This window comes from Asterias amurensis, chromosome 12 (genome assembly GCF_032118995.1).
Source record: "Asterias amurensis chromosome 12, ASM3211899v1".
Lineage (NCBI taxonomy): Eukaryota > Metazoa > Echinodermata > Asteroidea > Forcipulatida > Asteriidae > Asterias > Asterias amurensis.
In genome coordinates, this window is record NC_092659.1 from 3,226,787 (window position 1) to 3,242,550 (window position 15,764).

Sequence of the window (15,764 nt, forward strand, 5' to 3'; positions counted from 1 at the left end):
TAAAACAAATTTGGCAAGCGGAGGGCATTTAATTTTTTTGAAGGTTTTGGTGAGATGTAGAACAAAGAGCCATTCAAGCAGGTTTATCCATGTACTGAATCTCTTTGGAACTCTTCGTCAGGTGCATGGTTTCCTTAAAGACAGTGGACACTATTGGTAATTGTCAAAGACTAGTCTTCACAGTTTGTGTATCTCAACATATGCATAAAATAACAAACCTGTGAAAATTTGAGCTCAATCGGTCGTCAAAGTTGCGAGATATTAATGAAAGAAAAAACATCCTTGTCACACGAAGTTGTGTGCGTTTAGATGCTTGATTTCGAGACCTCAAATTCTAAACTTGAGGTCTCGAAATCAAATCCGTGGAAAATTACTGCTTTCTGGAAAACTACGTCACTTCAGAGGGAGCTGTTTCTCACAATGTCTTATACTATCAACCTCTCCCCATTACTTGTAATCAAGAAAGGTTTTATGATGATAATTATTGAGTAATTACCAATAGTGTCCACTGCCTTTAAGAGGATAAACCGATTTCTACATTCAACTCCTCCAAGTTATTTTCACGATCTCCACTGCATGCATGAACACACAGGAAAAGTGACTCCCAAGCGGCGAAGCAAGAAAAACAAAATTTTTGATCTTACCTGATAACCTGGCAGACCATCGTAACCGTTGCTTCCTTGGAACCCACGGTCTCCTGGAAATCCTGGAGCACCGGATAAGCCGTCAAACCCGGTTGGTCCCTTAAACAAATAGAGCCAATTATAAATGAGCAGAAGTAAACTTCACAAGTTTTTGTCAAAAATTCCATAGATTCTTTAACGCGCCTTCAGAAAGTCCAAAATGCCTGCTTATTTACAAGAACAAGCGATGTTTTCTTCTAACGTCATCGTTAGACTGTGTAATCTTGATGTAAATCTGAGATCTTGACGAATTGTTTTCTTACCAATTCTGTAATGTTCCTTTAAAAACACAAAAAAAAGGAAAAAAGCTTGAGGTTATAGCTTTGCTGATTTGTACTTACCCTTGGTCCCGCGATACCTCGTACACCAGTCTCTCCTTTCATCCCAAGAGGGCCCTTGCCACCCTGACAGGAAACAAAATTGTATGGGATGTTAAATTTGCATCGGGAATAAAGAATATTCATTTTTGGTATTATATACCCATATTATCCACCGTGTGTAAGAACTGTATACTCAGTACTTTCAAGAGCTCCGTGAAGACTAACAAAACCAACTGTAGGCATCTCGGTGGGATCCAATCCCACAACCTTTGCAATTCTAGAGCAGTGCCACACCAACTAGGAAACAAAATGTTGATGATTTTAAAACCAATCAATTCACTACAGAAACTTTTTTCAATCTGCCCTCAACTTTGCGTAGCTACCAACTTTATCTCAACTTTGTCATAATATCTCACACAACTCAAAATTTGTGAAATGAAACTTGAATTTCGGAGTGGAGAAACAAAAATACCCATCAACAAAATTCATAAACTTTCGATTTTTTCCCATATTGTACCTTAAAAACTCAGAGGGACTGTTGATTTCCCATTTTTATAATTATTCATGGTTTATTAAAACACTGCAATACAGTGGCTAAAGTCGTAATGTACAGTTTACAAAAACAGTCATTAAAAATATTACTATATTACAAAAAACCGAATGAAATATCAAATGTATAAACACACAGGTAACAAATTTGTGACAGAAAAATATTAAAAAGAGCACCAAAAAAACATTTAGTGGAAGGGCAAACAAAACCTGGAATATCCGATTAAATCAGAGAAACCACATCCTTGTCTGACGTGATGGGAGACTTACCTTTGTGCCCGCATATCCCCTCTCACCCCTCATACCGGCTTCACCAGTGGAACCCTACAATCAAAAAGAAAAAGAAAAAAATATCTGATTCTGTTCAGTTCTAATTTTAGTGGAAATGATATAAATTGGTGAACAAAATAACTTAGTCCAACCAAAGAATTTTTCTATGAGTTACAAAACATCTGATTCTGTCCAATTCAAATTTTGTAGAAATCATATAAATTTGTAAAATTTGAGCAACCCATTCACATCTTCCTACCTTATACCCCTTGTCACCTTTGTCTCCTTTTGTTAAGTTACTGAGTTTCTCGCCTGTACCCGGAATTTTATCAGACTGACCCTTTCTTCCGGGTGGACCCTATGAAAAGAAAAAAAAAGAAAGTGTTAAAAGGTTCTGTATACTTTGGTAAGGATAATTTTGCATGAAAGAGGTTGTCAACCTGATTCTGGAAAATTTTAAACCAAAATGCCTCGTTAATTTGTTGCGAACCAAGGATGAAATAAATAGTTACAAACCCTCTTTCCTTTTAGGCCTTTAGAGCCAGGGGAGTCTGCACCATTAGCACCGGGATATCCCTGCAGGCCATTCGGACCCTTGGAAATAAACAAAAATAATTATAAATGTTCCATGTTATCATTCAAAACTTCTGAGATTTTATACAATTTCACAGAAGAAGCGAAACAAGATTAAACATAATATTCTTCTTCAATCGCATTTTCCAGCTTTCATCGGGACCCTGCTCCATGCCCTGCTCCATCAATCTGGTTATAGTGCTTGAAAATTCCGTATTTAGCGCTCCATAAATAAAACTATTATTATTATTATTATTATTATTATTATTGATTTTAAGGTCAATCGCTTTTATCCCAAAATGGGGACCACTTGGAAAAATCAATGTTTTAATTTTTTTCCTGAATTTTTTTAAACCTCAAAAAACCAATCAAGCAACTTAAAAATTTCAAACAGATTTTTAAAAAGGGTTGCAAAATAAAAAATAATGGAAAATTATCATTTAAAAATTTAGCAGTACATCAATTAGATCTGGGCCCAATTTCATGGCTCTGCTTACCGTAAGCACGGAATCGGCGCTTACAGTAGCAGGAAATTATGTGCTTACGGAAGCGTATTTCACGGGTTAGCAGAGAATTTTGGCTTCTGCGCGTGCGTAATCCACGTTACTAGGCATTCTACGCTTACAAGGCTAGTGCAGAAATTCGGCGCTTGCATGTAAGCGGGGAATCGTGATTGTAAGCGCAGAATTCGGCGGTAAGCAGAGCCATGAAATTGGGCCCAGATGATGTTTGGAAACAAAGAGTGTCTCTTGAAACACACATGAAATACAATACCTGATATCCTTTTGGGCCTCTATCACCAGTTTCTCCAGGACGACCATCAGGTCCTTGTTGTCCCTGTCAATTAAACAAATCCATAAATATTAATCAATAGAACAAAATTAATATCAGATTTTGCTTTTTAAAGGCAGTGGACACTATTGGTAATTACTCAAAATATTTATTTGCATAAAACCTTACTTGGTAACAAGTAATAGGGAGAGGTTGATGGTATAAAACATTGTGCGAAACGGCTCCCTCTGAAGTGACGTAGTTTTCGAGAGGGAAGTAATTTTCCACGAATTTGATTTCGAGACCTCAAGTTTAGAACTTGAGGTCTCGAAATCAACCATCTAAACACACACAACTTTGTGTGACAAGGGTGTTTTTTCTTTCATTATTATCTCACAACTTTGACGACCAATTTAGCTCAAATTTTCACAGGTGTGTTATTTCATGCATATGTTGAGATACACCTAGTGAGATAGCCTTGATCAAGGCTGTTGACGTACTGTTCCCCGGCCCGGTTCGCGGCACACGCATGCAGTGCATACACAAAAACGTACATTACCATACATTGTACAGCGAGAACAGTATAGCGTAGTCGTGAGTACGGTCGTGTCTTTCTACTTTCAACCTCGCACATGTGGCTCAAACAACAGCCTTGACGGGTTTGTAAAGCTTTATCGGAATTCCGATAAAAGGGTATTCATGATGTGGGCGTGTCATTCTAAACACTGGCCAATCACAGGCGCGATTGAGAATGACGTATTACTGCTAGCAATCATGCCACGTCCATGTGTGTATGTGTGTGTACGCTAGCTGTATGGACATGTACTGTACTACGTGCTTTTTACAGCAGTGTCTGGAGCGTGGTGTATATTAGCTATTGTAAGGGGTCTGAATGCGCTGCCGGACGGGTGAGCCGGACAAGACTCACCCGGTCGGTAATGGTGTTGAACAACTTAGAACAACTTCCGCTGTCTTGCGTTTCATTATAACACGAGGACTAGCATCATAATTACAACGTAGCTGGTAGATTTGTCCCTGAATTGGAAGCTGCTGTACTATAAGTGTAACGTTGTAGTGTAGTACTAGAATGGCAAGAGTTAGTTTATGAAATTGAACTTTACTTGTAGTTGTTGTTCAGCCACACGCCATCTTCTACCGTCTGGTATGTTTTCGACAACACATATTTTCGATCCCCAACTTTGATTTACCGCGAGATACGTAGTAAATAATATATGTCTACATTAAGACAAAATAAACAGCTGGGTTTCTTATCTCATCTGCTTTAAGGGGATGGGGTGTGTTGTACTGTCATATGCCAAGCACCTAAGAATTCTTACCAAGTAGCCATCTTGCCGGAAACCCATGACACCTGGATACTTTTCACATGGTCTAATTTTCTTCCTTCTATTTCTCAACCCATGATTGATGCATTAACCGCGGTTGTTATATTTTGTTGAAAGTTTCTTTAGTTGTGTTGCAAATTATACACCACTGATTTCCAGCGACTTACAGTTTTGTTTTACTAGTAGGGATTTCTCCCTCGCCCGTCGCCAGTGCAACTACAGCCACGAGCACATGTGTGCGAGTGCTTGCAGAACGTTGTTATTGACATCGCAGCGAGAGTTTATAGGTCAACCAACAACCAATGAGAACGGGTTGTTAGTATATATTAGCATAATGAGCTCCGCCCTAAATTTTGGCAGTTACAAAACCATCAAGGCGCTACTTAGGAAGTTCCCATGTACCGTAAGTGTACCGTATACAGATGGTACATGTACATGTACAGTACGATGTGTACATACGCTGTACACGTATTATATGCACTGTGTTATGTATGGGGGTGCGCTGAAGGACTTCAGTGATGGGGACTGGGATTTTGCAGATCGCGGCTGGCTGTAGCGCCTTGATCAAGGCTACTAGTGAGAAGACTGGTCTTTGACAATTACCAATAGTGTCCACTGTCTTTAAACTGACAAGAGCAATAGTGGAACCTCCAGCCTCCTATATTGCTGGTCTCCATGTTTTTTTTTTTTAATGCAAGTTCGCCCCAAACAAGGTTGGTATGAGGCTACAAGAAAACAAATTATTTAAACTGGAAAGAACTCAGGGAAGCTGAAGGTATGAATTAATATTCCTCTTAAAACAGTCCAGGGAAAGGGGGAGGGGCCCATAGGCAGTTGACAACCCTTTTTAAACATTGTCAAAAAAGGGTATAATCAAATTAAAGATAATTTATATAACTACAAATTTAGTAGAATCGTTAATTACATCAATTATTTCAGATAATTTGGAAGCAAATGATGTCTTGTGACCAGTGATCATACCCAGATTTACGATCTAATAAAATAAGGGGGGGTCACACTATTGGTAAAAATTGTCAAAGACTAGTCTTCTCAGTTGGCGTATCTCAACATATGCATCAAATAACAAACCTGTGAAAATTTTAACTCAACTGGACGTCGAAGTTGCAAGACAATAATGGAAGAAAAAACACCCTTGTCCGTATTCACGAAGTTGGGTGCTTTCAGATGCTTGATTTTGAGACCTCTCTCTTGAGGTCTCAAAATTTAATTCATGGAAAATAACTTCTTTCTCGAAAAGCCAATAGCCAATTACCAATAGTGTCCAGTGTCTATAACAGGCATGCAACTGCTCGTTGAAAAAAAAAGAGGAAAATCTTCAAAGGCACAACGCAAGTGCGGAGCGAGGCAGCCGAAACGCCACGGGACACGAGACCCACAATGGTACCCTAGAAAATGTTGAGCTTTATTATGCTCTAAGGTGCATTGTTAGCATGTACTAGGCTTATTTTACATTAATGTATTTGTACATTGTTGTTGCCAGGCATATAAAAGGCTTTAAAAAACCTTAAAATTTAACATTTTTATATATTTTTTAGCAATTATCTCTTTTTTTTAAACGCAGAAAAGAGTTGCATGCCTGCTTTTACAAGCACTCAGATTTGTTGTTAATAGACAAATGAACTTACAGGCCTTCCGTCTTCACCTGGATAGCCTCCGTCACCTGGTGGTCCTTTGGAAGCTGGAGAGTAAGGAGCAGGCTCTCCCTTGCTGCCCTTAGGCCCGTTAAAACCCTGCGAGAAAAAAAAACTCACAAGTTTTAACATTTATTAATAAATACCACAGACAGCTTCGCTATTTCTATTGGTGGAGAGCATGTCACGTGGGGGTGTTAAAACGGTTGATAATGACCAGCAGGAGCTGTTTATAACTGGTTGTTTTCTGATATGTTTCGATGCATACTTTGTAAAAAACGCAACACACGTACAGAGCTGAAGGACATCGGAAAACAGATAAGTTTGACATAGTTTCATAAGTTATTACACCTTTTAACCAAGAAGGCATTTATGAATGGGAATATAAGAGTAGTGACTCGTTCTTTAACTGCGGCTCGGGCCTTTATCGCACAGCCACGACCCTGCCAGTTTTAAACAGCAGTTTAAGAACTCGTCGCTACCCTTTTATTCCCTTATTTATTTATTTTACTACACACGCAGCAGCACAATTTCTGCCAATAACAGTATGAATATAAAGTAAGAACTGTTCAGTTTTGGATGCGAGAGGCTGAACCCCAATGGGGAAAACACAAGCAATCGGGTAGCGACTCAAAACCAAAACCACATGCAAAGCTACGGACTGAGGTGGGATTCGAACCGAGGTCCAAAGATTAGTGAAAGGCAGGGAAAGAAAGCCTGATTCCCTATGAAGAATACTTCCAAAAATTGTTATCTTATAAATATTTGAAATAACAAACCACTAAGGAAACTGAATGGGTAAATTGTAAATGATTGGGAGCTGAATAAAGACAAATTTACAAGAGCAGGATTTGAACCATCGACCTCTGGTTTAACGTGCCGGCGCTCTACCAACTGAGCTATACTTCATGTTCAATTTCATGATGCAGTCAGGGAACGACTTCGTCCAGCAGTTTTGCATAGCAAAAGTTTTCAACTGAACATATTTTGTACACACTTGGTATGAATGGCCAGTGACAAGCGATTATTTGGGCATACAGTCCAAACTACAAAACATGAGAACTTCTTGAGTATAGAATTTTGGAGGATTTGACTTATTCTAAATCAAACCTCTGGGCTGAATTGTTGATCTTTCTTGTATTTCTCCATATTTTTGAATTTTAAATTTTGATGAACTTACCGGTTTACCTCGACCTCCGTAGCCACCAATTCCTGGTCGACCAGGCTCACCCTGTATTTGCAAATCAAGATAAAAAACTAATAGTAATAACAAGAAATGAATCTCTTCTTGAAAGAACGTTAGGATCAAACCTAGGGGAAAGATGTTTTTTACACAAAAGCCCCCCCCCCCAAAAAAAAATACAAAGGAAGGAAAAGTGTAGTGTGCAAGGATCCTTAAAGGCAGTGGACATTATTGGTAATTACTATCATAAAACCTTTCTTGATGACGAGTAATGGTATAACACATTGTAAGAAACAGCTCCCTCTGAAAAGTGAGGTTGTTTTCGAGAAAGAAGTAACTTTCCACACATTTGAATTCGAGACCTCAGATTTAGAATTTGAGGTCTCGAAATTAAGCATCTGAAAGCACACAACTTCATGTGAAGGGGTGCGACAGGGGTGTTTTTTCTTTCATTAATATCTCGCAACTTCTACAACCAATCGAGCTCAAATTTTCACAGGTTTGTTATTTTATGCATAATAGGGTTGAGATACACCAACTGTGAAGACTAGTCTTTGACAATTACCAATAGTGTGCAGTGTCTTTAAGGAACATTATACTCAGCCTCTTCAAGTTCGAACAAAACTATTTGATGCTTAGGCCTATAGTAATTTTTGTTGTGCTTAAGCAGCCCTATGAAACTGGGCCCTGCTATTTACTTGGCCCAACTACATATAGCCTGTAAGCACACAAACTCGCTAAGCACAGAATAGTTTTGCTTAGCAGAAATGGGTTACCAGCCCAAATTACATTAAGTTTGCATTGTTGTGGCTGGTGTCCGACTCAACTTTGGCTTAGCAAAGAAGATTGTCAAGCAGTATTTTCTGTTTGACAGCTTTGAGAAATTTGGCCCCTTATTATTATTATTATTAATGTTTGACAAGAGTTTAGCAAGAGAACTTGGACAGTAGACAAAAGTGTTGTCCTTTCACATGAGGTACAAGATTTTACAACCATGCCTTGCTAAGTTTTTATCAAGGGACCTTTGCTAAATTTCTCTTGTGTGAAAGACGTACCTTTGTGCCATTACATCCAGCAACCCCTGGGTCTCCGTACTGTCCTCTTGGCCCTGGTTGTCCGGTGTAGCCGTCCAGACCTGGGTAACCAGGAACACCGGTCATTCCCTACAGAGAAAAAAACCACACAAAATGCTTGCTGAAAACGTTGCTGGGGTAAACATTTTTGTAGCAAATTATTTTGTAGAATTTCCATAACTCCATCCAGTGTTTACAAATCTTTCCTTGAGAAGTAAATACAAACAACAATATTATGTGTAATTCTCTTCTAAGAGGGTACTTGGCTCTGAAAAAAACTGAAGTCATCTCAGCATTAAGATCAGTATAATCTGCAAATCTAAATATTCTCACTTTCACAAGGTCCAATTCCAATCTTTCTCTGTAAAAAGGAAGCTTTAACTGCCTATATCAATCATACTACAAAAAAAGAAGGTTTTAAGCTCTTTGACATCATTTAAAGTGTAGCCCTTTCTAGATCATGATAGTGTACAAGGTCTTTATGAACCTCAACCACACCGCTATTTCACCACAGCGACACTTACCTGATCACCTTTCTGACCTCTGGGCCCCAATGCACCATCATCACCCTTGTCACCTCTGGGTCCCGGTACACCTCCACTGCCTTGTATTCCTGAAGGTCCCCTTTGTCCCTCAAGGCCAATGGGACCTGGTACTCCCTGCAACAACAAAAACAAAAACATCAATTATTAATTATAATAATACTAGGTTCTTATTGTGCTTTACCACATCCCTTGGGGCGTATCAAAACGCTCAGTATTTTGTCCTGCAAGTTATCTGGATCTACATTTTGATGTATGAGACTTATTCCTTTAAAGCCATTATACACTTTCGGTAAACAGTATTGTCCAAGTCCCACACTTCGTGTATCACAACTTATATATAAAATAACAATCCAGTGGAAATTTAGTCTCAATCGGACATCGGAGTCGGGAGAAAATAACGGGAAAACCCACTCCTGTTTTCGCGCGTTTCGCCGTGTCATGACATGTGTTTATAACAAATCCATAATTCTCGTTAACGAGAATTTATATTGTTTTACCGTTTTCTCAAAAAGTAAAGCATTTCATGGACTAATATTTCAAGAGAAGTCTTTCACCATTACCTTCTGTAAACCCTGTAAATTATTTGTAAATCTGTGAACTTTTTTTTTTTTTCTGTACCGAAAGGGTCCAATGGCTTTAAAGCATGTAGGCTAATGGTTTACAAGGTGCTGTGGTGCAATTTGCTGCCAATCAAACCAGGAACAATGGGGAGAACCCCTTCTCTTTACGTTAAGGGCACTGGGTTCTTTTACATGCATTACACAACACAAGGGACCAATGGCTTTACGTCCCTTCCAAAGGACGTAGCAATGGTTAAGTGTCTTGCTTTTAAGGACACAAGTGTCACGACTTAGACTCGAACCCCACACTCTGCTTAACAGAAACACCAGAGTTTGCTCTTAACCGCTAGGCCACGACACTTCAATGTTCAAATGAACATTTAAACCTCTTTCTTTGACATACTCTTAAATTTAAGTATATTCAATACTTTTGGAATAAACTGACAACTCTGTCATTACATATACCTTATAGTTAGGCAAGACCCTACTATAAAATTCTATAAGGAAAGTTGTCTGTTTTAGAAAGGGCAAGCCCATTTTCATTTTTCAAAGTGCACTTAAAGGCAGTGGACACTATTGGTAATTACTCGAAATAATTATTATCACGTAACCTTTCTTGGTGACGAGTAATGGGGAGAGGTTGATGGTATAAAACATTGTGAGAAACAGCTCCCTCTGAAGTGAAGTAGTTTTCAAGAAAGAAGTAATTTTCCACGAATTTGATTTTGAGACCTCAAGTTTAGAACTTGAGGTCTCGAAATCAACCATCTAAACGCACACAACTTTGTGTGACAAGGGTGTTTTTTCTTTCATTATTATCTCGCAACTTCGTTGACCAATTGAGCTCAAATTTTCACAGGTTTGTTATTTCATGCATATGTTGAGATACACCAAGTGAGAAGACTGGTCTTTGACAATTACCGATAGTGTCCACTGTCTTTATCCATTTAAATCTTTAAGTCAATGGGCAACTTTTAAAGGGCACCAAGGCCAAGACCAAAGCATATAGGCCATGGCCTCTGTTATGGCCTATCTTGCCTGCGTGAATTTGAAGGACAAGTTTAGAAGGTCGTTAATTTCCCCCCCCCCAGTCCTACTCATATCTAGGGCAATGCCAAGGTGTTGACCAGACCTTCAGTAATTGCAACTCTATCTCACTGTGTATCAGAGGCCATGATTGATCAGTCAGGGTTGATGGATGCAGGTAGTGACAGGTGATGTCACACACAAAAAGAAGTTTACTGTTGACCCTTTGGTGCACAAGGCGGTCGCTAGAGACCACCAAAATCATATCAAATTTAACTTTTATAAACAGTCATAACTTAAAAACTCAACCCCCATATAAACCGCCCTCATGCGATTGTTTAGAGCAATTGTTGAGTTTTCATTTGGTGTGATGTTCAATAGGGGATGCTATTGAAAATTTTTGCGAAAAACACTGTTGAACAAGTTCTATTTTTTTTTTAAATTAATCTGTGCACCAAAGGAAAGGTTGGACATTGTTATCTAGCAGGCAAGACACTACACTGGCAGGGCTGGAACACATACAGGCCCAAAGACATTGTTTCTAGCATAGGGAATCGACAGATTTCAAGTCAGCAATGGGGGACAGAAAGGCTTGGGGAACCATCGTGATTCGAGGAGATCACTCATACATGTAAGTAACAGAGGGCTAGTAAACTTATGAGTCCCTACAACAAGTCAAGCAGTCTTATAAAACACAAATGATATCCTGATTCCATCCCACCCTCTTTCCAGACTAAAGGCTCAGTCACACAGGCCGTGATAACAAGAACAAAATCGACAACGATAAAAATGCACACCATCACTTCTGCGTGGAGCAAATCAACCAATCGAGGGCATGCGTTTTTATCGTTCTTGTTTTTCGTTCTCGTTATCGGGGCCTGTGTGACCGGGCCTAAACACTGGAATCTCAAGCCCCAGACAGTGATCAAATTGGTTAACAGTTAACACACTGTGTTGGAATGTTTTCTCAGCAGTTGATATTGATATTTTATTTTGTCACCTCAAGGAGACATTACTGGCTGCTAATGACCTTATGATAAGTGTTACATACTTGTCTTCAATCCATGGACCATACTTAAGTAATAGAACCAGGGTTCTCCGCAAATTCTGTGCCAATACAGCGAACGATTTTGCAAGTATTGTATCGCAATTCAATTTGGATGATTTGAAATAAGATTGCAATATGACTCTCATAGCATTTTCCAAAAAATGTTTTACAAGTTAACATATCTGCAATACTTAAGCATTTTTTCAACTTGCTATGCAAATTTTACCAACTGCTAAGCAAACATATCATTTTGATATATTATTTTGGACGAAATCGTTCCCTGCAATACATGAAAATTTCAGCTGAATTGAAAAAAAAACACAACTTATTTTATAAGAATATCAAGATAAAACCATTTATACTGCTCCGATGCACGCAAGGGCTTTTAAAACCAAGATAAACACCAATTAGAAAACATTCCAAAGACCTTGTTTCAATTCAACACGCTTCGGCCAAACAAATGTAGGTCCAAAATGCCCCACAGTTTCACAGAATTTTGTAGAGAACTCTGCCCCTGGGTACCATTGTTAGGGCACCATTGCATTTTCTCCTTGTTAGGGCACAAAGGCAATCACTAGAGGCCATGGAGGCAATCACCTTTGTTGCCTTCATGGAGTATCAGGTCTGTCTTTGCATTTTTAATTTGTTTTTTCTTTTTTTCCAGTTTTCTATAACATTCCGATGTGATAGACTTTCCTCCATGATAATGGAACTTTGTCTATTTATTCACTTGTTTATCACTCAGTTCACAGACTCGCCTAGTGGCCTTAATAAATCCTCAACAATTTCAACCTAATGATTCTAAATGTAAGATAAGATAATCAGAGTTGATATCAATGGATGCTGGTCACATTCCTGAAGTAGCTGCTGCCTGACCTTGATGATAAGAGGGGCAGAGATAGACTAGCCATGTCAGTCTCTCTCCCTCACCTTTATGCATCTATTGACAGGCATGATATCTAGTCCTTGGAAAGAACATACATTATAGCAAGTACCTTGGTCTATGGAAGAAGTAGGACTATTTTATGGTGTACAAGTGCCGACCTAAACGTACACATGGTGTATGTTTTTAATAGACATTCATAATTTTTAGGCTTAAAAAAATCATCGGTAAACATACTTAAATACAGTGGACACTATTGGTAATTGTCAAAGACCAGTCTTCTCACTTGGTGTATCTCAACATACAAAAAAACATGTGAAAATTTGAGCTCAATCGGTCGTTGAAGTTGTGAGATAATAATGAAAGAAAAAACACACTTTGTCACACGAAGTTGAGTGCTTTCTGATGCTTGATTTTGAGACCTCAAGTTCTAAACTTGTGGTCTCGAAATCAAATTCGTGGTAAGTTACTTCTTGTTTGAAAACTACGTCACTTCAGAGGGAGCTGTTTCTCACAATGTTTTATACCATCAACCTCTCCCCAATACTCGTAATCAAGAAAGGTTTTTTGATGATAATTATTTTGAGTAATTACCAATATAGTGTCCACTGCCTTTAAAGGAACATTACAGAATTGGTTTTGCTACTAAAACAGTTGCTGGCAGTGTAAGCAATTTCTGTAATCCATCATATACATAAACTGACAAACCTGTAGAAGTTTGAGATCGATCGGCCATCTGGGTCACGAGAAAATAGTGAAACACCGATTAGTGTCCATGTGCCTTTAATCGAGATACCAAGTAATTACTCAATTGAGATCTGACATTTTGGAGCTAATAGGCCCTATGGCTGCCAGTGTTATGGCTGCCAGTGTTGTAGCTACACCAGTTTGAGTGGTGGGCTCTTAATCCAATTTAGTCCACTAGCAGGACGAGGGATTCAACAAAAAATTATTCATGTTTAGACATGTAAGAAAGGGAGCCATCATTGCTGAAGTGCAATCTTGGGGAAATCTGTGCTGGGCAGCACAGAGTTTTTTTTTAGAGTGCTGGGCAACTCGTTTTTAGTTCTGGGCATCGGGCCCGCCCGGCACCGCCCACCAAGGCTAAAATATGTACAACACTTATGGCTGGTCCAGTGAAAAGTCCATTAGGCCAGGCCCTGGACCACAGTCAGTCTCTATATTATTACATTAGAGTATGCCACAGTGTTGTAGTCATATCTTGGTGAGAATGGCATGCCCTCCCAGACTCGCTGGTTAAAGGGTTGACCTATTTCACATGAGGCACACAGGGGTGTTGGGAAAGACACCATGATGCCTGCATTCGTGGCTGGGCTTCACTTTGATTTTTTTTGCTGATTCAGCAGCAAAAGTTGTCATTGAACTTCATTCATAAACTTTGAGAGAGTTCAAGTTTTCTATAATAAGGGTTATTCTGTATGTAATGGGATATGATGGATGACAAATATGTTTTCAGCAAATTTTGTAAACCACGCTGAAATTAAGTACTGCATTATCTTGCTCTATGCATAGGCTAGAGCATGGAGGAAGAAAACCTCCATGCGTACAGAGCTGAATCTGAATCCTGATGCTCAAAAGCCATGTTCACATTATACTTTTTGGGGGTTAGCGTTCCGCAACTTTTCTGTAGAATGCCAAAATTAAATCTAATGGGAACGCATGGTAAAATGACCTCCTAGTCAACTAACCGCGACAGTGATGTAAAATGACAGGCTGAAAGAGGTCGCGGAAGATTTCCGCACAGGCTCATCAACTTATCAGGGCCGCTAAAAAAATTAATGGGAACACTGAACAGCTCCGGGCTGTAAACCTGCCCTACACAAAAGCCAGTAACTACCGGGTATAACTTTCTGCGCGTTCGCGGTAGAAAAAGTCCAACGGGAACACGGTTACAGTTTTATAACATCTCTATCAACACAACGACTAATCATCAGACCTTAATAAGACACTGTAAGCAAAAATTGTCCAGAAAGGTGTGAAGTGAAATTCAGGTCATTTTCATTGTTTTACCAAACAACACCAGCGGTGGAATAAACTTAAAGGAACATTAGAGAATTGGTAAGAAAAAAACTTTGTTTATAAAGATCACAGATGCACATTAAACTTTCATGGTCTTATGGTGATAGTAGAGAACATCCCTTGAAATATTTCTCTCTGAAATGTCATATTTGATGAGAAAAGAATAGACAAATAATTTCCTGTTATGAGTTTTTGCTCAGTGAGCATTTTATTAATTTTGTTTTCAAAAAATCGATTTTATGCTAAATGTGTAATTGGTTTTCCACTATTTTCTCAAGACCCAGGGACGAATCGATTCTATTATTCTATGCTTTAAATTATTTTGAGTAATTACCAATAGTGTCCAATGCCTTTAAAGGAAAGGTACACCTTTGGTAATTGTCAAAGACCAGTCTTCTCACTTGGTGTATCATATCATAAACCATAAAACAACAATCCTGTGAAAATTTGGGCTCAATTGGTCATCGAAGTTGCACGAAAATGATGAAAGAAAAAACACCCTTGTTGGACGAAATTGTGTGCCTTCAGATAAGAATAAAATACTTCTAGCTAGAAGTCTTTTATTATTTTAGTCAAAAACTACGTTACTTCAGAGGGAGTCGTTTCCCACAATGTTTGATACTATCAACAGCTCTCCAATGCTTGTTACCAATTCAGTTTTTAAGTTAATATTTGTTTTGAGTAATACCAAACGTGTACCTTCCCTTTAAAGAAGGATGGACTTTACACATTCATAGACTGGGTGTTACCAAACAGTGAAGGTAAAGGAAACAGGTGGTAGTAGTGGAGTTAGTGATCCCTGTGGATTGAAGGAAGTCACCAGTGGTGACAGCTCAAAGTGACCACTGTGCATTAATCATCACTTTGTGCTCACAACAGGTGTCATGCATAAAACACAAAATGAGGTAACCATACACAGGGTCCAATTTCACAGAGAGGCTAACAAATTAAGCACAAGAAGTTGCTAAGCACAACTGAAAATATGCTTACACAAATAAGGTGGTGCCAGTGATATCAGCCACAATACCAAAGTCACATGAGAAATTCTGATAAACTTTGCTTAGTTGACAAACAGATTCAGAAAAAGTTGCATCCCCGCCCCAGTTGAGCTGCTCAATCATCAATGATTTAACTGGCCTGTTGATAATTATTTTGTATTCATTGTGTAAACTTGTTTATTGTGTACATCTTCTTAAAGTTTTTCAATTTAATATTTATCCCTATTTTTATAGTCTATTGTTGTAT

At 38.7% G+C, this 15,764-nt stretch overlaps 1 protein-coding gene across 1 annotated transcript in view; it reads right to left on the reverse strand.

The window, feature by feature from the left end:
* The window catches only part of LOC139944959 (uncharacterized), a 67,655-nt gene that overhangs the window by 25,166 nt on the left and 26,725 nt on the right, over positions 1 to 15,764 (reverse strand). Inside the window, exons 4-13 of the mRNA XM_071942155.1 lie at positions 8,942 to 9,076; positions 8,400 to 8,507; positions 7,342 to 7,392; positions 6,156 to 6,260; positions 3,170 to 3,232; positions 2,339 to 2,416; positions 2,082 to 2,180; positions 1,823 to 1,876; positions 1,025 to 1,087; positions 645 to 743 (exon numbers count right to left, since the gene is read on the reverse strand). Of these exons, the coding sequence (XP_071798256.1) occupies positions 645 to 743; positions 1,025 to 1,087; positions 1,823 to 1,876; positions 2,082 to 2,180; positions 2,339 to 2,416; positions 3,170 to 3,232; positions 6,156 to 6,260; positions 7,342 to 7,392; positions 8,400 to 8,507; positions 8,942 to 9,076 (855 nt within the window). The remainder of the gene's footprint in view (positions 1 to 644; positions 744 to 1,024; positions 1,088 to 1,822; positions 1,877 to 2,081; positions 2,181 to 2,338; positions 2,417 to 3,169; positions 3,233 to 6,155; positions 6,261 to 7,341; positions 7,393 to 8,399; positions 8,508 to 8,941; positions 9,077 to 15,764) is intronic.